Source organism: Rhinopithecus roxellana, chromosome 17 (assembly GCF_007565055.1).
Source record: "Rhinopithecus roxellana isolate Shanxi Qingling chromosome 17, ASM756505v1, whole genome shotgun sequence".
NCBI lineage: Eukaryota > Metazoa > Chordata > Mammalia > Primates > Cercopithecidae > Rhinopithecus > Rhinopithecus roxellana.
The window spans coordinates 38,501,992-38,524,093 of NC_044565.1; the positions used below are offsets into that span (position 1 = coordinate 38,501,992).

General features: G+C 39.2%; 1 protein-coding gene across 8 annotated transcripts in view; it reads right to left on the reverse strand.

Annotated features, from left to right (window-relative positions):
* Nucleotides 1-22,102, reverse strand: part of EHBP1 (EH domain binding protein 1) — a 352,471-nt gene that overhangs the window by 179,805 nt on the left and 150,564 nt on the right. For all 8 annotated transcript variants that reach the window (XM_030921086.1, XM_030921089.1, XM_010369131.2 and 5 more), the window contains 3 exons: nucleotides 17,263-17,385; nucleotides 11,495-11,735; nucleotides 5,376-5,562 (listed from right to left, as the gene is read on the reverse strand). In XM_030921086.1, the coding sequence (XP_030776946.1) occupies nucleotides 5,376-5,562; nucleotides 11,495-11,735; nucleotides 17,263-17,385 (551 nt within the window). The remainder of the gene's footprint in view (nucleotides 1-5,375; nucleotides 5,563-11,494; nucleotides 11,736-17,262; nucleotides 17,386-22,102) is intronic.

The window sequence follows — 22,102 nt, forward strand, 5'->3', positions numbered from 1 at the left end:
TGCCTCTGGTCCTTGATGATAGTGACGTACTGATGGGGTTTTGGTATAGGTGTCCTTCCTGTTTGATAGTTTTCCTTCTAACAGTCAGGACCCTCAGCTGTAGATCTGTTGGAGATTGCTTGAGGTCCACTCCAGACCCTGTTTGCCTGGGTATCAGCAGCAGAGGTTGCAGAAGATAGAATATTGCTGAACAGCGAGTGTACCTGTCTGATTCTTACTTTGGAAGCTTCCTCTCAGAGGTGTACTCCACCCTGTGAGGTGTGGGGTGTCAGACTGCCCCTAGTGGGGGATGTTTCCCAATTAGGCTACTCAGGGGTCAGGGACCCACTTGAGCAGGCAGTCTGTCCCTTCTCAGATCTCAACCTCCGTGTGGGGAGATCCACTGCTCTCTTCAAAGCTGTCAGACAGAGTCGTTTGCGTATGCAGGGGTTTCTGCTGCTTTTTTTGTTGTTGTTGTTTAGCTGTGCCCTGTCCCAAGAGGTGGAGTCTACAGATATAGGCAGGTTTCCTTGAGCTGCTGTGAGCTCCACCCAGTTCGAGCTTCCCAGCGGCTTTGTTTACCTACTTAAGCCTCAGCAATGGCGGGCGCCCCTCCCCCAGCCTCGCTGTTGCCTTGCGGTTAGATCGCAGACTGTTGTGCTAGCAATGAGGGAGGCTCCGTGGGCATGGGACCCTCCTGGCCAGGTGTGGGATATAATCTCCTGGTGTGCCCATTTGCTTAACGTGCAGTATTGGGGTGGGAGTTACCCAATTTTCCAGGTGTGTGTGTCTCAGTTCCCCTGGCTAGGAAAAGGGATTCCCTTCCCCCTTGCGCTTTCCAGGTGAGGCGATGCCTCGTCCTGCTTCAGCTCTCGCTGGTCGGGCTGCAGCACCTGAGCAGCACCGATTGTCCGGCACTCCCGAGTGAGATGACCCCAGGACCTCAGTTGAAAATGCAGAAATCACCGGTCTTCTGTGTCACTCGCGCTGGGAGTTGGAGACTGGAGCTGTTCCTATTCGGCCATCTTGCTCCGCCTCCAATTTTTGTATTTTTAATAGAGACAGTGAAATTTCAATTTCACCATTTTGGCCAGGCTGGTCTCAAACTCGTGATCTCAGGTGATCCACCCACCTCAGTCTCCCAAAGTGCTAGGATTACAGGTGTGAGTCACTGCGCCCAGCCAAAAACATGTAGTTTTTGTCTTTAGTTCTGTTTATGTGATGAATCACATTTAATGATTTGCATATTTTGAACCAACCTTACATCCCAGGAATGAAACCTCCTTGATCATGGTGGGTTAGCATTTTGATGTGGTGCTAGGTTTAGTTTTCTAGCATTTTTGGTAAGAATTTTTGCATCCACATTCATCAAAGGATATTGTTCTGAAGTTTTCCTTTTTTGTTGTGTCTTTGCCAGGTTTTGTAAAGGTGATGGTCTCACATAATTAGCTAAGGAGGAGTCCCTCATCTTATTTTTTTGTAAAGTTTCAGTAGGATTGGTTATCAGCTCTTCTTTATACGTCTGGTAGAATTCAGTCATGAATCTGTCTAGTCCAGGGCTTTTTCTTTTTGGTAGGTTTTCTATTACTGATTCAATTTCAGATCTTATTATTGCTCTGTTTAGAGTTTCAATTTCTTCCTGGTTCAGTCTTGGGAGGTTGTGTGTTTCCAGTAATTTAGTCATATCTTGTAGGTTTTCCAGTTTCTGTGCATAGAGGGAGTCATAATAGTCTCCGAATGTTTTTCCTATTTCTGTGGGGTTGGTGGTAATGTCTCCTTTGTCATTTCTGATATTTATTTGAATCTTCTCTTTTTTCTTTATTAGCCTAATGAGCAGTCTGTCAATCTTATTTATTTTTTTCAAAAAACCAACTTTTTGGGTTCATTGATCTTTATGTACTATTTTTCAAGCCTCAATTTCATAGACTTCAGCTCTGATTTTGGTTGTTATCTTCTGCTAGCTTTGTGTTGGTTTGTTCTTGATTCCCTAGTTCCTCTAGGTGTGGTATAAGGTTGTTAATTTGAGATCTTTCTAACTTTTTAATATGGGCACTTGGTGTTACAAGCTTTCCTCTAAATACTGTTTTAGGTGTGTCCCAGAGATTCTGGTTTGTTGTATTTTTGTTTTCATTTGTTTCAAAGAATTTCTTGATTTCTGCCTTATTTGTTTACCCAAAAGTCATTCAGGAGCAGGTTAATTTCCAACATGGTTTTGAGAGATGGTCTTAGTATTGATTTCTGTTTTTATTGTGCTGTTATCTGAAGGTACGGTTAGTATGATTTCAGTTATGCCGAATTTGTTGAGAATTGTGTTATGACTGAGCATGTGGTTGATTTTGGAGTATGTGTCACATGCAGATGAAAATAATGTATATTCTGTTGTTGGTCAGAGTGTTCTGTAGATGACTGTTAGGTCCATTCAGTCAAGTGTCACGTTTAGGTTCTGAGTATCTTTATCAGTTTTCTGCCTGGATGATACTGTCAGGGGGGTGTTGAAGGCTCCAATTATTATTGTGTAGTTATCTAAGTCTCTTTATAGGTCCCTAAGAACGTGTTTTATGAATCTGGGTGCTCCAGTGTTGGGTGTATATTATTTAGAATAGCTAAGTCTTCTTATTGAATTGAACCCCTTACCATTATGTAATGCCCTTCTTTGTGTTTTTTGATCTTTGTTGGCTTAAAGTCTGTTGTGTCTAGCATTAGAAATAGCAACCTGTACTCTTTTTTGTTTTCTGTTTGCTTGGCAGATATTTCTCTATCCCTTTACTTTCAGCCTATGGGTGTCAATGCATGTGCGATGGGTCTCTTAAAGACAGCATACAGTTGAGTCTTCTTTATCCAACCTACTATTCTGTGCCTTTTAAGTGGGGCACACAATGGCAGATTTGATAATTTACATTCAAAGTTAATACTGTCATATGTGGATTTGATTCTATCATTGTGTTGTTAGCTAATTGTTATATAGATTTGATTGTGTAGATGCTTTATAGTGTCCATGGTTAATATGGTTTGACTCTGTGCTTCCACCCAAATCTTATGTCAAATTGTAATTCCCAGTGTTGGAGGAGAGGCCTGGTGGGATGTGATTGGATTATGAGGCGGATTTCCCCCTTACTGTTCTTATGATACTGAGTGAGTTCTCATGAGATCTGGTTGTTTGAATGTGTGTAGCACTTCCCCCTTTTCTCTCTCTTCCTTCTGCCCCAATCATGTAAGATGTGCTGGCTTCCCCTTTGCTTTCTGCCATGATTTTAAGTGTCCTGAGGCCTCCCTAGCCTTGTCTCCTATATAGCCTGCAGAACTGTGAGTCAATTTAACCTCATTTTAAAATAAATTACCCCGTCTTGGGTAGTTCTTTATAGTAGTGTGAGAACAGACTAATACAATGGTCTATGTATTTAACTGTGTTTTTGTGGTGGCCAATAATTATCTTTGGTTTCTATGTTTAGCACTCCCTTAAGGACCTCCTGTAAGGCAGGTCTGTGGTAACAAATTCCCTTAGCATTTGCTTTTCTGAAAAGAAATTTATTTATTCTTATCGTATGAAGTTTAGTTTGGCTGGATATGAAAATTCTTGGTTGGGATTTCTTTTCTTTATGAATGTTGAATATAGGCTCCCAACCTCTTCTGGCTTGTAGGGTTTCTGTTGAAAGGTCTGTGGTTAGCCTGGTGGAGTTCCTGTTATAGGTGACCTGCCCTTTCTCTCTAACTGCCTTTAATATTTTTTTCTTTCACTTGGATCTGGGAGAATCTGATGACCACATGACTTAGGGATGGTCATCTTATATAGAATCTCACAGGGGTTCTCTGAATTTCCTCCATGTGAACGTTGACCTCTCTAGCAAGGATGGGGAAATTTTCATGGACAATATCCTTGAATATGTTTTCCAAGTTGCTTGCTCTCTCTCCCTCTGTTTCAGGGATACCAATGAGTAGTCGGTTTGGTTTCTTTATGTAATCTCATATTTCTTAGGGGTTTTGTTAGTTCATTCTTTTTTTTTTCTTTATTTTTGTCTGACTGAGCTGTTTAGAAGAATTGGTCTCCAAGCTCTGAGAGTCTTTCCTCAGCTTGGTCTATTCTGCTGTTAATACTTCCGATTGTATTATGAAATCCTTGTAGTGAGTTTTTCAGCTCTATCAGATAAATTTAGTTCTTTCCTAAAATGACTATTTCATTTTTCAGCTCTTATATCATTTTATTGGATTCCTTGGATTACATTTCAACTTTCTCCTGAATCTTGATGATCTCTATGGCTATCCAGATTCTGAATTCTGTGTGTGTCATTTTAGGCATTTCAGTCTGGTGAAGAATCATTGCTAGGGAGCCAGTGTGATTGTTTTGAGGTAAGAAGACACTAGGTTTTTGAGTTGCCAGAGTTCTTGCACTGGCTCTTTCTCATCTATGTCGGCTGATGTTCCTTTAATCTTCGAAGCTGCTGTCCTTTGGATGCAATTTTTTACTTTTACATTATTTGATGTCATTGAAGGTTTGACTATGGTATACGATGTGTTCAAATGACTGGCTTTGTTTCTGGATAATTTCAAGGGGCCAAGGCGCTCTCAGCATTCGTGGGCTGCATGCTTTAACTCTGAGGGTCTGGTACCAGACCCACAGCTTTGTTATCTGGGACCTCAAGGTTAAGCACCTGCTGTGCTCAAGGGGCTGAGATATTCCCAGTCTGCTGGCAAGATCACTCTGATGTGGGGTGCTGGCAAAAGCATTTCATCAGTGTGGTAGCAGTGGGGTTCATGCCCATGGGCAGTGGGGACTGTGCATGTGCACTTGCACCAGTGGCGGCAATGAGGTGTGGTACACATACACCAGCAGGGATAGGGCAGTAGTGCCTACATGCTGGTGGGGACAGGGTGGCAGGGTCTGTGTGCATATGCTTACACCAGCAATGGCGGGGTGGCAGGGTGCACATATGTGTCCACTGGAGGGGGAATGGTAGGGTCAGGGTGGTAGTCACAAGGTCCGTGCACAAGCCCATCAGTGACAACAGGGTGGTGAGGTCTGTGTGCAAATGCATGCCATCAAAGTGCTGTGGAGGAGGCGGTGGGTGGGTATGCATCAGCAGGGACCTGTCTGCTGAAGCTCCCCGATAGTTAGAGTATCCTTTCTTTAAAGCACCAGTCTTACAATTATAAGACCTTTCTTCCTCTCATTTCAAAACAGCATTTTAAAAACAATCTTAACCCAAACCATCCAATCCATACTGTACTGTAAACTTACGGGCTCACAAACATAAATGCAGTGTTGCAGTAAAATCGATTTTCTTGGATATTATTTTTAAATCATCAAAAATAGCCAAAAATGTCTTTTCTTAATTTAAATTAAATGGCTTGGGAGAAAAGAGCAAGTATTAATACATGTTTTACTATGAATAAAATCCTACCTTAGGAGAAGTAGAGAGATCTTTTCCTGCAGAAACTGTGTTTTCATTTACTCCTCCTGTTTTTGGTGAGAGGACTGGTGGAGCCGGGGCCTTTCTTTTCACTCGCCTTTCAGTTTCCAGTTCTTGAATAGGATTTACCAAATTATTTGGAGAAGGAGTTGATTTAGGTTCATAAAAAGGGTTTGATCTAAGTGAAAGAAGAATTATTGTTAGATGTCTCTCAAAAAATAGTTCATTTACAAGTAAAATAATAAAACGTGCACTGAAAACTAAAATTTCTTTTTTTAATAAAACCCAAACCAGTGATAACCCAAAATTTGGAAATAATGACTGTTAATCTTTTGGTCCATTTCTATCCAGATTTTTTTAAAATTTGGCTTTAAAAAGTACTTAAAAATATTTAATACAAGGTCACATTCAGCTCAAACTACTATATATAGAAACTTAGAAAAACGTTAAATATTAAAAATAATAAATCCTGTATATTTTCTATACCCAAGGAAAAGGAAGATGTAAAAATCTTGATTTGATTTCTTTTTTACGCCCGAGCTCTGTTACATTTTCTTGTATTTCATCTTTTCTTCTATGTTAAATTCTCCCCTCATTATGGAACATGTTTTAGTGGTTCATTCAGCAAGGTTCTGCTTATAGTAAATTCTCCTAGGCTTTGAAAATGTCTTTATTTCAGCCTTACATTTAAGCGATAGTTTAGCTGGGTAGAGAATTCTAGTCGTCAGTTATTCTATCTCAGGGTTTTGAAGATATTAATCCGCTGTCAGCCTAACATCGCTCCTTTGTAAGTCATCTTTTCTATGTAGTTGTTAAGATCTCTTTATTTCTGGTTTGAGCAATTTTGACACCTATGACATGTCTAGGTGTGGATTTCTTTTGATTTATTCTGTTTCAGACTCTTTGTATTTCCTGAGTCTGAAGAGTCATGTGTTTTATTGGTTCTGAAAAATTATCTGCCTTTATCTCTTTGATAGCCACTTCTGTATTTTCTCTATTCTCTTTGAAATATCTTATATCTATGTTGAACAACTACTTGTCAGGTTTTCTAGCCTTTCCATTTTTATAAATCTTTATTCTTCTTCTGCTATATTCTAGATAACTCTCTCACATCTCTGATCCAGTTCATTTTTTCTTCATGTCTAATATTCAATTCTCCAGGAATTTTTAATTTTAATAAGTGTATTTCTTCATATATCTGTGTGTATGGTACCTCAGTTACAAAGATTTGAGGTACTAATCATTTAAACATACTTATTTTATAGTCTCTATCTGACAAATCTAATATTTGAAGTTCTTGCATGTATAATCCTACTATTTCTTTTGTCTTCTGACTCTTCCTCTTAGTAAACTGTTTCCTTGTGTGTTTTGTAATTCTATATTGTGAGTTCAGAGTTTCATCTGAGGAATTCCTGTGTAGTCTAAGCTAAGAGTGCCTCTCTTCAGAGTGTTTAACACTTGCATTTGCCAAGTACTTTAGGACTAAGAAAATTAATATCTCCACACACTTGTAATTCACCTCTGAGACAACAGTGTGCTGGCACCACTACTGGTTAGGCACTAAATCAGAATAAGGACAAGAAGCCTCTGCTTACGAAAGTTTTGAATGGTCCTTTTCCCTTCTAGATCAGAGATCCCTAACTTAAATTCAATTCCTTACTTTTCAAGAAGGAACAGGAAATGTTTCCATTTAGGTAAAATGTCCAAAATAGTCAAATTCACAGAAACAAAAAGTAGATTAGTGGTAGCCAGAGAATGAAGGAAGTGGGGAATTGGGACTAAATGCTAATAGGTATGAGGTTTCTTTTTGTGGTCATGAAAACATCCTGGTATTAGATAGTGGTAATGGTATAACAATATAGTGAACATACTAAAATTCACTGACATGTACATTTTAAACTGTATACTTTCATGTTATGTGAAGCACATATCAATTTTTTTAAGTGCTATAAAAAATGAACAGGAATAGTGGCTGCACAGAGATAGCACTGTGCAAACATCCCTTTCTCTACAATGACAAGTTACATACTTGCTGATTAATATATTTTAAATATAAATAAATGTAAGCAAAGAAAAAATATTTACAGAATTGGGACTATTTTTACATTCTGTTGATCACCTATGATTTGAACAATCTATTTCAGAACTTTATGCATCACTCTAAGAGACAATTATTTTTATCTCGGTATTGTATATTTGAGTAATAAATTAGTTATATCATTAACTCATTGTAAGTTGAAAATTCACTGGTTATATTAAGGAGAAAATTGGACAGAATAATTTTAAATGACATTATTTATTGTTTAGAAAACAATTCATCAAGAAAAATGAATTATAGAGAGAAAAACCAAAGTTGGTTCAGGATTAATTTAAACATACTGGAAAAATAATACAAAATGAAGCTAGGGAATAGTCTCTTCCTCTCACCTTGGTATCTACGTTTCTTTGGAAAAACAAATTCCAAGTTATTAAAATGGGCATGTAGCTTCCCTGAATAAAATTCAATGAAGGTTTCATTGGGAAACTGACACAAAACCATACCAGAAATGACTGCATGCTAGGCCTCAAAAGTCACTTCATAAAAGTTCTGAAAAAATAATATTGGTTTATTGGTTTTCATTTTTACTATATAAACTAGAAGAGTTGAATTATCCCCCAAAATATAAGTAACTGAGAAACCCATGCAGTTGTTAAGTGTAAAGGACGCGTCCTGAAAGGCAAGGAAAGATGAATACTTTCTCTTTGTGCTTATGGATATGCTGGGACACTAAAGGTAATTCCACACATCAAAGGATTCCGTACTATTTATTTGTGATAGTTTAATGTCATAGAGTATACAGGAAGAATTTGGTAACAGAAGATGAGTCATATAGGTTTTTTGCTTGATGAAAGGTCGTAAGTTTATTATTGAAGTAAGAACGAATTCTGGAAGATTTCTGCTACTGACATTGAACCTATAAATTTTTGCAGAGAAAAGATGATAAATACCAAACAAGTAATTAATACAAACAGAGTTCTTTCTGGACTTGCACATTAGCTTATGTGCAATCTTTAGAACTTGTGTGTATATTTCTACAAAATAAAGAAGCTAGAGTATTTACAGACTCCCTCTGGTAACCCCAGATGATTGAGCAAGTTAGAACGCTCTTTATTCATGAGAAACTTGTAAAGACTGTGACTTTCATGTGGAAAAAGAATGGCCAAAAGGAAACACCCAGTGATTTTGATTTTAGTTTTTATTAAGGCATTTAAAAAGTTTAAGCAAACATTAGATGTCTCTTTAATTTGTTAATAAGAGAGCAGGTGTGAGTGTGTTGTGTAATACTCATGTATTTTGGAATACCTGAATGCCTGTACTTAAAGTTTGCATTTACATTCAAATATTCTAGGTGTGTGGCTATTACTCAGCACCTACACCACCCATGAGAAATTTTATTTCAATCACGTTAGCTATTTCAAAGAAAACAAATATAATAACTTTACCAAGTGTTGGGCCAACTTTTCAACCCCCCATATAGTTATTAATTAGTAATAAGATGTCAACCTGGGTTTGGGTTTAGAATCAGATGATTATTATGGTATAATTCTGAGACTTTTAGAGATTAGAACTTTTTTAGGTTTTATCAAAACCCAGCCATACCCAGGAAGCATGTAGCACATGTTATAAAATGTGGAAAAGATGAGAAACACAACTCCAGAGCAATAGAAAACAAATCAATTTTCTCACTCTTTCAAATAAAAGTCTCAAAATCTTTTTTTCTTTTTTTTTTTTTTGAGATGGAGTCTTGCTCTGTAGTCCCAGGCTGGAGTGCAGTGGCATGGTCTGGGCTCACTGCAACCTCTGCCTCCCAGATTCAAGGGATTCTCCCACCTCAGCCTCCTGAGTAGCTGGGATTACAAACACCTGCCACTACGCCTGGCTAATTTTGTATTTTCAGTAGAGAGGGGGTCTAATCATGTTGGTCAGGCTGGTCTCGATCTCCTGACCTCAGGTGATCCACCTGTCTTGGCCTCCCAAAGTGTTGGGATTACAGGTGTGAGTCACCACACCCGTCTAGTCTCAAAATATTTGAAGTTAGTTATTACAGTTCCCTTAAATCATCTCTTTTTAAAATCAAACGGTCCCTGTACTCTCAATCATTGTTTATTTGATGTGGTTTCTGAACACTTCAATGACTTTTTCTCTACTTTGTTAACATTCTGAATCACCAATGCCCCTTATAAAATACAACAACTAGTAGACAAATAGTGCTCAAAATAAGAGCTAACCAATGCACAGTAGAGAGATCACATCTCTTCCTTTGCACAAAGCAATTACCCCAAACTTTCATGACTCAAAGGAGCCTTATTATTATTCCCCTCTCAACCCACATATACAGTATTTAGAAATATTTTCCTTTCAAGCTGCATTTTTAAAGAAATAACTATTTTTCCTAAGTTCTAAATAATGTTAATACACAAAAGCTTATGTATTTCCAAGGAAAGCAAAGGCTCATATAGCCTCACAAGTGATCACATAATTATTAATATTTATCATATAATTATATTACTTATTATTAAATATTTTAAAGATCTCTTCAGTCACACACCAATTATTTACATCAAATAGACCTAAAGTCCCAAGAATTCCAAGCTGGAAATCACTCATGTGATATAATATTTCTGTTATTAAAGTTTAAGATTGCTGTTCTTTTTAAAACAGCTTTATTTAGGTATAAACGATAAACAATAAACGGCTTACACTTGAAAATAAAATTTAATCAGTATTTTTTATGCATGCATGCAAGTGTGAAACCATCAGCACAAATCAAGATAACAAACATTTCCAGTCCCTCCAAAAGTCTCCTGGGTGCCCCTTTTTAATCTCTTCCTCGCTCCAGTTCTGATTGTAAACAACTACTGATCTGCTTTTTCTCACTATAGATTGTTTGCATGTTCTAGAGTTTAAAATAAATGGTATCACACAGTATACTATTTTCTGGTCTGTCATCTTTCACTCAGCGTAATGATCTTGCAATTTACCAACAGTTTGTTCCTCTTTATTACTGAGTAGTACTGCATTGTATGGATATGCCACAATTTGTTTATGCATTTGCCTGTTGACAGATATTTGAATTGTTCCCATTTTGTTATTATAATCAATAAAGATGTTAAAATATTTACGTAGAAGTCTTTGTGGACATACAAATTCTAGTCACCTCAGTACTCCCAAGTCTAAACTCTGTCTCCTTAATTCAGGGTGATTACTGGGATCTGTCCGCGTTTTTTTCTCTCTGAACTGCATTTAGAAACTCTCTCCCACAAATCATGTTACATAATTCCAGGGCTCATCTTCTTTGTTTCTGTTCTCTCAGGGATCATTATCCTGTGCTGCTTGTGTGCAATGTCTGAATCTTATTGTTTCATATAATCTTACTCCAGTTTTCAGTTGTTTAAAATGCTAAATCCAGTCTGTGTTATCCCATCATGGCTGGAAGTGGAGGTTTTGCTGCTGCTTTTAAAACACACTTAGGGTCAAGGTCTGTAGCCATATGGGCTGTGAACTGTATAACTCCAGATTACAATATGAACACATCCCCTTTGTATCCCCACTCCAGATTTGGGCAAATGGCAGCCCTAATTACACAGTCTATTCATACTGAGCTTGTGATAATCCCTAATTTAGAAATATTATTATTTCATTGTTTGATATCTATACAAGTCTTCTTATCAAATCAATACCACAAATGATTATTTTGTTCTCCTCCCCAACAGACCTGTAACACAACTGAAGTTTAATGTCTACAGAGTTTGATGGAAAAAAAAAACAAACAAACAAACCTAAATACCGTTTATAATAGTTTCTGTGAGAAGACACAATTGGAATTCCAACCAGAGATTCTAGGAATATATCTTCCTCACTAGTTAGTTTAGGGCATACACACATCTGCCTGGAAGAGGGTGGGAGAATAAGGTTTAAGACTATAAACATTCAGATAGTGGATGAGTTAGATACTGACTTATAAAGTGTACATTAATGATTTGTACCCATCTAAAGGTACATTACAAAAGAATCTCTTTAGTTAACATAGAGACTAACTTGTGATGATAGCAAAATGAAATGTACTTACTCATCCAACTCTTCTTCTTCAGTTTTAGAACTATCAGCATAGAGGTACTTGCTCATGTCCACAGGTCTTACATTTTTTCTTTTTGTAGACTGGGGAGGAGAATCCTTTATGGTCACAAATGCTTCTGGCTCATCGAATGGGTTCAAATACTGTGGAGTCTGCACCTCTTTAAAGGGATTATAGCTGTTATTATAAAAAGAGTCTTTTGTTCTTCTAGGTGAAGCTGTTTCAGTGATCGGTTCTATGAAATAAAAGCAGATGAATTAAATCACATTAATACCATACGATATTTTCTAATATTGTTTAGTGTTCTCAAAAATATGACTATTAAATTAATAAGCTCTATGGGGCTGAGAAAGTGCAAAGCAATAATAAAACAATAATATACTTTAGAGGAGTTAAATATTCTTAATGTTCAGAAGATGTGATATCTAAAACCTCTGTCAATTTCTCCAGGAATGGTACTCCCAAAAATGGCATTTTTGGATCTTTACTGTTTCTTGAGATCCTCTGCAGTATCTAATAGTATTAACATTATGATATGCCAATTTTAAAAATGTTTTCTTAGATGTGCAAAATTATATTCTTTTATTATAGTCTACCAGCTTGCCATTACAAACTGATACATAACAAATTTCTGTTTTTAAAAGAACATGAAATGGGCTGGTTGTGGTGGCGTGCACCTGTAGTCCCAGTTCCTAGGGAGGTTGCAGTGGAAGGATGGCTGGAACCCAAGAGTTCAAGGCTGCAGTGAGCCATGATTGTACCACTGCACTCCAGCCTGGATGACGGAGCATGACCTCAATTCAAAAATAAAATTTAACGCTGGGCACAGTGGCTTGCACCTGTAATCCCAACACTTTGGGAGGCCAAGGTGGATAGATCACTTGAGGTCAAGGAGTTCGAGACCAGCCTGGCCAACATGGTGAAACCCTGTCTCTACTTAATATACAAAAACTAGCCCAGTGGGGTGGCGGGTGCCTGCAATCCCAGCTACTGAGGAGGCTGAGGCAGGAGAATCGCTTGAATCCAGGAGTCAGAGATTGCAGTAAGCTGAGATTGCACCACTGAACTCCAGCCTGGGAAACAGAGCGAGACTCGGTCTCAAAAAAACCCAGAAAACTAAAATAAATAAAATAAAATAAAATAAAAAGAACAGGAAGCTGACTCATTTCTGAAATGTTCTTTGGTATTTACATAAGCACAGACCACTCAGGGATCTGATAATTCATTCTGTCCTGTGTTGTAAATATACTCACACGCCACTGAAATTGTTTTCTCAAAGTTTTCAAAGAACAGGTTTCTGTATGCTATAAGACCTTAACTCTTTAGAGTTTTTAATGAGAATATTTTTTCAATATAACTTAAATCCCATCAATAATAACATAAGAATCTTCAGGTTGAAAGCACTATAATAATACTGGTAAGCTGATAGAGATACCAAGTTTTTCTAGCTTTTATTATTTCAAATTTTAATTTGAAAATGATGGTACTTTTATTTTTATTTTTTGAGACACAGTTTCACTCTGTTGCCCAGGCTGTAGAGCAGTGGCACGGTCTTGAACTTCTGATATCAAGTGATCCACCTGCCTTGGCCTCCCAAACTGCTGGGATTACAGGTGTGAGAAACCACATCTGGACAACAATGGTACTTTTATTTTATTTATTTATTTTTGAGATGGAGTCTCACTCTGTTGCCCAGGCTGGAGTGCAGTGGTGCGATCTCGGCTCACTACAACCTCCGCCTCCCCAGTTCAAGCGATTCTCCCACCTCAGCCTCATGAGTAGCTGGGATTACAGGCATGGGCCACCATGCCTGGTTAATTTTTGTATTTTTAGTAGAGACAGGGTTTCACCATGTTGGTCAGGCTGGTCTTGGATTCCTGACCTCAAGTGATCCACCTGCCTCAGTCTCCCAAAGTGCTGGGATTACAGGCGTGAACCACTGTGCCCGGCCTCAGTGGTACTTTTAAAATAAAACTCTGACTCAAAATACAAAACCACTATAATAGTAGCAGTACTTAGCATGAGGCTTTTTCTTTTATGTTTGTTAGCATTTTAAAACAAAACAAGAATTTGTAATAAAACTGTCTAAGATTTGCTGATAAAAATATTTTATCAAATTGTAGAAAAATTTCAGCAAGCCAAAAGTCATAGTGTTTTAGAAGTAATTTTAATTATACTATGCAATGCTAAAGTATTCTATGAGAGGAAGGCAGGAAATTGGTTGTTGAAATTCTCAAGAAAAATTGTTTCCTAAGTGACATTTCAAACAACTTAATCTGACTATTATAAAAATTTTATGACTGACATTTATTTATTTATTTATTTATTTTATTTATTTTTGAGATAGAGTTTCACTCTTGTTGCCCAGGCTGGAGTGCAATGGCGCGATCTTGGCTCACTGCAACCTCTGTCTCCCGGGATCAAGATATTCTCCTGCCTCAGCCTCCCGAGTAGCTGTGATTACAGGTACACGCCACCATGCCTGGCTAATTTCTTGTATTTTTAGTAGAGATGGGGTTTCACCGTTAGCCAGGCTGGTCTTGAACTCCTGACCTCAGGTGATCTGCCTACCTTAGCCTCCCAAAGGCCTGGGATTACAGGTGTGAGCCACCACACCTGGCCAATGACTTTCATATTTTAAAATCAAACTACGTATACTCTAGATGTTAGCCCAGAAAATTTGTCTTTATGTTGAAAAGAACGTAAAATGAGCTGAAATTCTGAGCTGAAATTCTGTACACCATGGTGAAGCAAGTAAAAAGTGTGAAAGAGAAGTCATAAAAAGTCATAGTAAAGCAATACTTGAAATGAATTTAAACATAGCCTACATTAAAGAAGAGACTCAGCAATAGCATCTTTTGTAATACCATGATAATATTCAAACTTACCACCACTAGAATCTTTATAATCATGTAAATTAAGCATTTTCTTTTCTCCATAAGAGAAGAGAGACTGTAAAGTTTTTCCTATCCAATTTTGTATTAACAAATATCAGGGCTCAAATGCTTAAGAAATTGACAAAATGGGTTAATAAAAATAAGATTTTTATTTCTTTCAGGAATAGGATTGCAAAATTTAATCCAAGCAAATTCATCAGTTACAACACCAAAAGCAAGAAAGTGTACAAACTATAGAGCAAGATTTGAAGATGCTAGAATAGGCAACAAAGGTGGGTTTAAGAGAAGACTCCTCTCCCTCCCCCTCTCCCTCCCCCTCCCCCTCCTCCTCCCCTCCTCTCTCTTTCTTTCTTTTTTCCTGAGCCGGAGTTTCACTCACTCTGTCGCCCAGGCTGGGGTGCAGTGGCACGATCTTGACTCACTGCAACCTTTGTCTCCTGGGTTCAAGTGATTCTCCTGCCTCAGCCTCCCGAACAGCTGGCATTATAGGTGCGTGCCCTACACTGGGCTAACTTTTGTATATTAAGTAGAGACGGGTTTCACCATGTCAGCCAGGCTCATCTCAAACTCTTGGTCTCAAACGATCCACCTGCCTTGGCCTCCCAAAGTTCTAGGATTACAGGTGTGAACCACTGTGCCCGGCCTACATTTAATAGCTTTCTAAAAAAGCCACTCAAGGGCCAGGTGTGGTGGCTCACACCTGTAATCCCAGCACTTTGGGAGGCTAAAGTGGGTGGATTACAAGGTCATGAGATTGAGACCATCCTGATCAACATGATGAAACCTCGTCTCTACTAAAAATACAAACATTAACTGGATATGGTGGCATGCGCCTGTAATCCAGGCTACTCAGGAGGCTGAGGCAGGAGAAACGCTTGAACCCGGGAGTTGGAGGTTGCAGTGAGCCGAGATTGTGCCACTGCACTCCAGCCTGGGCGACAGAGCGTGACTCTGTCTCCAAAAAAAAAAAAAAAAAAAAAGCCACTCAAGCACATAAATATAAGAGGAGAACTGAAGCTGTAAAAGCAAAAAAAGAACCATCTGAACAATTGCAACACATTTTTTTCTTCCCAAATACTTCTGTTTTGTGGCTGCAAGTTTTTAATCAATAAAGATAAATTATTTTTATAAAAATATTTTTATAATAAAAAATACTTACTCCAAAGATTCTAATAGGCAATATTTAAAGAGAACTCTGGTTGACACGTATTTGTTTGGCTCTACAGGTATAATTAAAGATTCTGAATCAGGCTGGCTTACCTCTTCTACATAGAAATGTGATCTTATGTGTTGTTTGCCACTCTCTTTTATACCTCTGATAACAGACTTACATTTAGAAAACTTATTTGATTTTAAAATAGAAAGTTCAAATACTGAATGTCTCAAACATTTTGTAAATATTTTTGAACTCAATATACTTAATTGTATGTAGTGTAAAATAAAGAAGTTGTATGGTCAAAAGAAGATACCTGATTAAGAATCTTAGCTCCAACTCCACTTCCATTTACCTAAAGTCAAATCATTTAACTTCTCTCGGTCTCAGCCTCCTAATCTATGAAAAGAGGTAGTTGTTGACTGCCTCTACGATTTATTGTGACTTTTTTTTTTCTTTTTCTGAGATGGAGTTTCGTTCTTGTTGTCCAGGCTAGAGAGCAGTGGTGCAATCTTGGTCACTGCAACCTCCGCCTCCCAGTTTCAAGCAATTCTTCTGCCTCAGCCTCTCGAGTAGCTGGGATTACATGCATGCACCACCATGCCGGGCTAACTTGTTGTATTTTTAGTAGAGACGGGGTTTAGTAGCTGGGATTACATGCATGCGCCACCATGCCGGGCTAACTTGTTGTATTTTTAGTAGAGACGGGGTTTCTCTATGTTGGTCAGGCCGGTTGCAAACTCGTGACCTCAGGTGATCCGCCAGCCTCAGCCTCCCAAAGTGCTGGGATTATAGGCGTGAGCCACCATGCCTTGCTACTGTAACCTTTTTAAGATTTAAAATACGTTCATAATATATAGCCTTCAAACAAAATAAAAACTCATGAATACAAACTTCCTATTAATAATTTGGAGTCTGGTAAGAAGGGAGAAAGTAAAGGAAGAGGAGAAGGAGAAAGAATTATGAAACGATATTGCTATAACAGAGTGAATCCTGAAGCTAAAACCTCATTTTCACCATGACAGGCAGTAGCAAAATTCTTTAAAACTCAGGAAGATTTCTCAGACACAGTCAAAAAAGATGTAAACAGTGGTTAATCATTCTTGCATTTATGTTAAGCATACAAAGTTCAATCAAACGGAAGTCTCACTTCTGTAACAGCCCTTAGCCAGGCTTTATGAGTTCAAAACTACTTGATAAGAAAAATGACTCAGGAAAAAAAATCCCTGGTTTTACACCTCACGAGTATGCTGTATATATATAATAGCAGCAGATCTTAACCTACTCTCTGCTCCATGTTTTCACATGCATAACTCACTCTCACTACTAATTCTCAGCTAGAGAATCTCAGCCAGAGAGATACAGTTAGGGTCAGAAGGGCTCATGAGATTGAGTGTCAGGGAAAATGATCCATATAGAGAAGCTACCCCCACCACCCCAAAATCAGTATATCCCTGACCTTACTTGGTAAACCAAATGAATGAGACTCGTAAAGCCACATGTAAATGTTTACGCAAGGCTTTCTTTTTTCTTTAAAAGTAATTCCATAGAAGTGACCCAGAATTGCTGATCAACTCCAAGTGGCATTGAACACAACATCATTATAAACAACAATTTTTTTTGTTAGTCTCTTAAGAATATATTTTCCTGCCCTTACAGTTCAAGACAACTTGACTATACAAAGACTTTAAAAGGACAGAAAAACTTGCTACCTTCTGAGTCAGGATCTCCAAATGGATTTAATTCTGCAACATCAGAGTCATCAAATGGATTTGAATTCACGGTGGCCAAGTCCTTTTCTGCTTCATCCAAAAAGTTAAGTTTGTTGATAAGCTCTGAAAATAAACATATGGGTTAGTTTCCTGTTACGGTTAAGTGTAAGTATTGATCATTTGTGAAACATTTCAAATGGTAAAAATTCACACGAATAACACCTGCAAATAATAGTATATAGCATTTTACCAATGACAGAATGCCATTCAAGTATTTTGTAGCATACCAACATTTTCAAATAAAACAAAACAAACATTTGAATATTAATTAAAAATTATGTCAGATAATGAACTATATACTAAAGAAACTTCCATCTCAATTTAATTTGAGCCAATAAAAAATGTGCTGACATACATGCCTCACTCCCAAACAGGAATAACTGAAACGGGCTTATGGTAAGCAAATATTCTAAAAACAATATATTTATAACATATAAACACACTCAAGAAATAGCAATGTTATATGACATTGCACTTTGAAAATGTTTTAAAACCACTGTCTATCAAGGATCCTGACACAAGACTTTGCTAAAGATAAGTTCTGTTATCTTGTTGCCTGTTGGTGCACTACAAATTACCAAAGAAAACATTCAAGGAAAAGCACAAAGACAAAACTGACAGCTAAGTACAGACAGAAGTCAAGAGGTAGCAGGTCACAGTAAATACAGGCAATCAGAAGCAGAAAGAAAGGAGGAAAGCTCTTAGACCTTCAGAGGAACTGGCTGATTTAGCTGAAGGCATATTTGCTTGCTTTATGCAGTCATCTTGATCTTCATCTAAGCTGCTCAGAGCATTCAACTGGTTTACAATTTCTGTAAACAGAAGCCAGTCAAGACAAATATAAGGTAAGGTCATTTAATTAAAGAGAAGTAGGAGCATGCTGTTACCCAAAAAGACAAAGAGGAGATGTTTGGTTAATCAACAGAATACATTCAGTGGATGTTATTTTTATGAACCATAACAGATATGTTTAACTGAATGTTATGCTATACCCATATTTTAAAATAGAAAACATTTTATTGTTAAAATGTATACTAGTAACATAAAAACTATGTTAATAAACACAAAACGAGATAATAACCCAAGAAGCTGACACTGGCTTTCACATTTTACATTTGTAAAACAGAACTGTGCTTTAAACACATACATTAAAAACAGAATAAAATATATACTCTGATACTACAGAAAATATTTGTCATTTGTTTAATATTCTAAATTTAAATAAAAAGTTTTAAGAATATAAATGCATGAATTATGTACATAATAAATATGTCTTCATGTTGCATTTTAAAAACCAGTACTAAAACAAGAAAAGCAAGCAAAAGTTATTATTTTCTACTCCTGTTTTTTTTTTAATAGGATCTATTATTTTAAGGCAACTTTAGAGTATATACTTTAGAAAAATCTTATAATAAAGACAATAAAAGAGAACAAAAAAGGACAGAGAAACAAATTTAAGATACAATTTTTTACATGAGTCATCTATATTTCGAACAACTCTGAATATGTGAAATTATCACCCAACGGGTGAAAATTAGACAATTCAAATAAGAACCTTTTAGGATACTACAGGTAATCCCTGATGTTTCCAAAGTTAAAACCTAGGAATAATGTAGTTATTATGATACAGCAAATAGATTCAGATTATTCAGTAAGGAAAGAAAGAAAATGATTGGAAGTAGAACACAGTTGTAAATTTGACATTAAAAGTACTATTCTTTAACACTGTAAATCTAAGGACACATGCTAAATTTTATTTGAACTAAATCACTGAATATGCATTTATAATATGGCTGCCTGTAACTATTCATCTATTGCACAAATATTTATTTATCAGTCTGTGCCAAGACCTATTCTTGGGACACAAAAACAAACATGGTGTTGTCCTTGTGGAATTTACATTCTATAGAGACACAAATTAACATGGAAACAGACTTAACAAATACCTACAGGCACACCACATTGTATTGCACTTCCCAGATACTGCATTTTTTATTAAGTAAAGAGGTTTTTTTTGCTTAAAGCAACCAAAAATTTGTTATCCAACTATTGTGGGGATCAGAAGACTTGCTGGGCTAAAATTAGGATGTTTGCTAGGCTGCATTCCTTTCTGGAGCCTATAGGGAAGGATTTGCTTCCCTCCCTTTTCCAGCTTCTAGAAGCCACCCTTGTCTAGAAGTCTAGAAGCCACTCTTTAACTTGTGACCCGCTTACTCCATCTTCAAAGCCAGCAACAGTGGGCCAAGTTGTTCTCACATCACATGTGCTGACTTTCTCTTCTGCCACTCTCTACCGTTTAAGCACCCTGGTAATTATATTGAGCCACACGGATAACCTAGCATACTTTCCACTATGTCATGGTCAGCTTATTAACAACCTTAATTTCATCTGCCACCTTACGAATGGACAGTTTGTGACAACTCTAAGATTAGCAAGTCTATTAGCACCATTCTTCCAACAGCATGTGCTCACTTCATGTCTGTGTCACATTTTGGTAATTCGTACTGCTACAGGATCCTTGGGATGTAGCTTTTCTGGCTGGAAACCTCTGTGGCCGGTGGTGTCTCTGCCTGAGTTTTTAGCTCAGGCCTGCTGGACTCGTTCCACCCACTTGGCCTGGTATGCCGCACTTGGCTCACGCTACCGACCTGGATCCCATGTCTACCAAGGGCGAGTCAGGCATGGAGTGATGAGGGGAGTGTGAGTGAGAGTGGGGTCTAGCCACTGTGCAGTCAGACACACCAGCTGCTGCAGCAGAGTGGGAAGCTCCATGTGTGGCATGGGCACCAGCTCTCTGCAAGGCTGCAGGTAGACTAGGTGCGCTGCAGTTTCCACATCTGGCACTGAGAAACATGGTGGCACCTGGAAGCTTGGAGATGCCAGGAACCACAGGGCCCCAAAGAGGGAGTCACAGCCCTGGCCCCCCAGATATGGGCTCCCTGATGGGCAGCAGCTCTTCTCTTCTTCTCTTCACCTGCAATGTGGTGAGCAAAGGGCATGTTTCAGCCCTGTTTATGTTACAGTTCTTTCAACCCTGCCATTCAATGGGGCTAAAAGCTGAGTTCTTGTCCTGCAACCAGAAGAATGAGGTACACAGACAAGTGGAGGGTGAGCAAGACAAAGAGGAGCTTTACTGAGCAATAGAGCAGCTCAGAGGAGACGCGCAGTGGGTAGCTCCCTTCCACAAGCAGGGTGTCCTGACAAGTGTTCAGCTCCTAGCAGAGAGGAGACCCTGGAGTGGGAAACTCTTCTCTGCAGGTAGGTAATCCTGTCAACTCTGCAGCTCTCAGCAGAGAGGAGACCTTGGAGTGGGTTGTTCCTCTTTGCAGGCAGGTCGTCTCATTGTCTTCCTAGCTCTCAGCAGACAGGAAGCCCTTGAATGGGTTGTTCCTCTTTGCAACTGGTTGTCTCGGTGTATTCCAAGCTCTCAGCAGGGTGGAGGTCCTGGAATGGGTTGCTCCTCTCTGCAGGCAAGTAGTTCCATCAACTTCCCAGCTCTTAGAAGAGAAGAGGCCCTGGAATGGGTTGCTTCTCTCTGCAGCTGATTGTCCTGGTATCTGCTCAGCTCTGACAGAGCTCAGGGCTTTCATGGGCCTCAGACAAGAGGAATTGCATGCTGACTGGTCCATGGGTAGCCTGGAAAAAGCACCACGGCCTCCCACTCTGGTCTGTGGAACTGGCAGCCTGGCCCCCAGCCTTCAGGCCCTTGCTGGCCTGAAGGTGGGGCCTCACTGGAGACCCTCTTCCTTCTACCCAGGAACCTACCTCCTGCTGCCATTCATGGTGCCTAGGGTGTAGGTGCCAACAGGTGCCTGCAGGCCACCATGGAGCTGCCCTCAGCCACCCACTGGCTTCCCTCCTATGCTCGTCAGTGCCCATAATCCAGTAGGGATCTGATGCCAAAGTGGCAGGGGACTGGTGTGTCAGCAGTGTCCTGAGCATGTGCACACCTGGCCAGGCTGTGACAGCACCCGAGCTCAGCTCCAACTTTGTTCCAAGATTGGAGCAGGTGCCAACAGCAGGGAGAAGCCAGATAGCAGGAGCAGGCACTTCCAAGCCTGAGAGGGCAGGGGAAGCTTCCCAGGCTCCCAAGAGTACAGGGATGTCTGGGTCTGCAGCCGCAGTTTGGGCAAGCTGTGCCAGGGGGGTTGGGGCTCCTGCCTGCTCCCTGCAGCGGGAGGCCCAGGACCACAGCCCCAACTTGAACAGCTGCAGCTGCACCCAGGAGGGCAGGGCTCCCGCCTGCTCCAGGGTCCAAGAGCGGAGGGGTACCTGGGTCTGCAGCGTGGCTTGGGCAGATTTAGTAGCACCCGGGGAGCTCCAGCCCCAACTCAGAAGGGGTGGGGCTCCTGCTTGTCCCCAGTTCCTGCCAGCCGCTTGGAGCGTGTGGCCTCAGCCATGCCTCCCTGCTGTAGCAGGCGTGATGGCAGCCACCACTCCAGATGGCCTGCCGGTGCCATCATCACCATATTCTACATCTTTTCATTATATCTGTCATGGCAATTTGTGATGAGTGATCTTCGCTGTTACTACTAAAACTGTTTTGGGTTGCAATGAACCACACCCACATAAGACGGCAAACTTCATCAATAATGTGTGCATTCTGACTGCTCCACTTGGTTGTTCCCCCATCTACCACTACCCAGACCTCCTTATCTTCTCAGACACAATAATATTGAAACTAGGCCAGTGAAACCCTGCAAAGGCCACTAAGTGTTTAAGTGAAAGGAAGAGGTGCATGTATCTCCCTTTAAACGAAAAGCTAGAAATGATTAAGTTT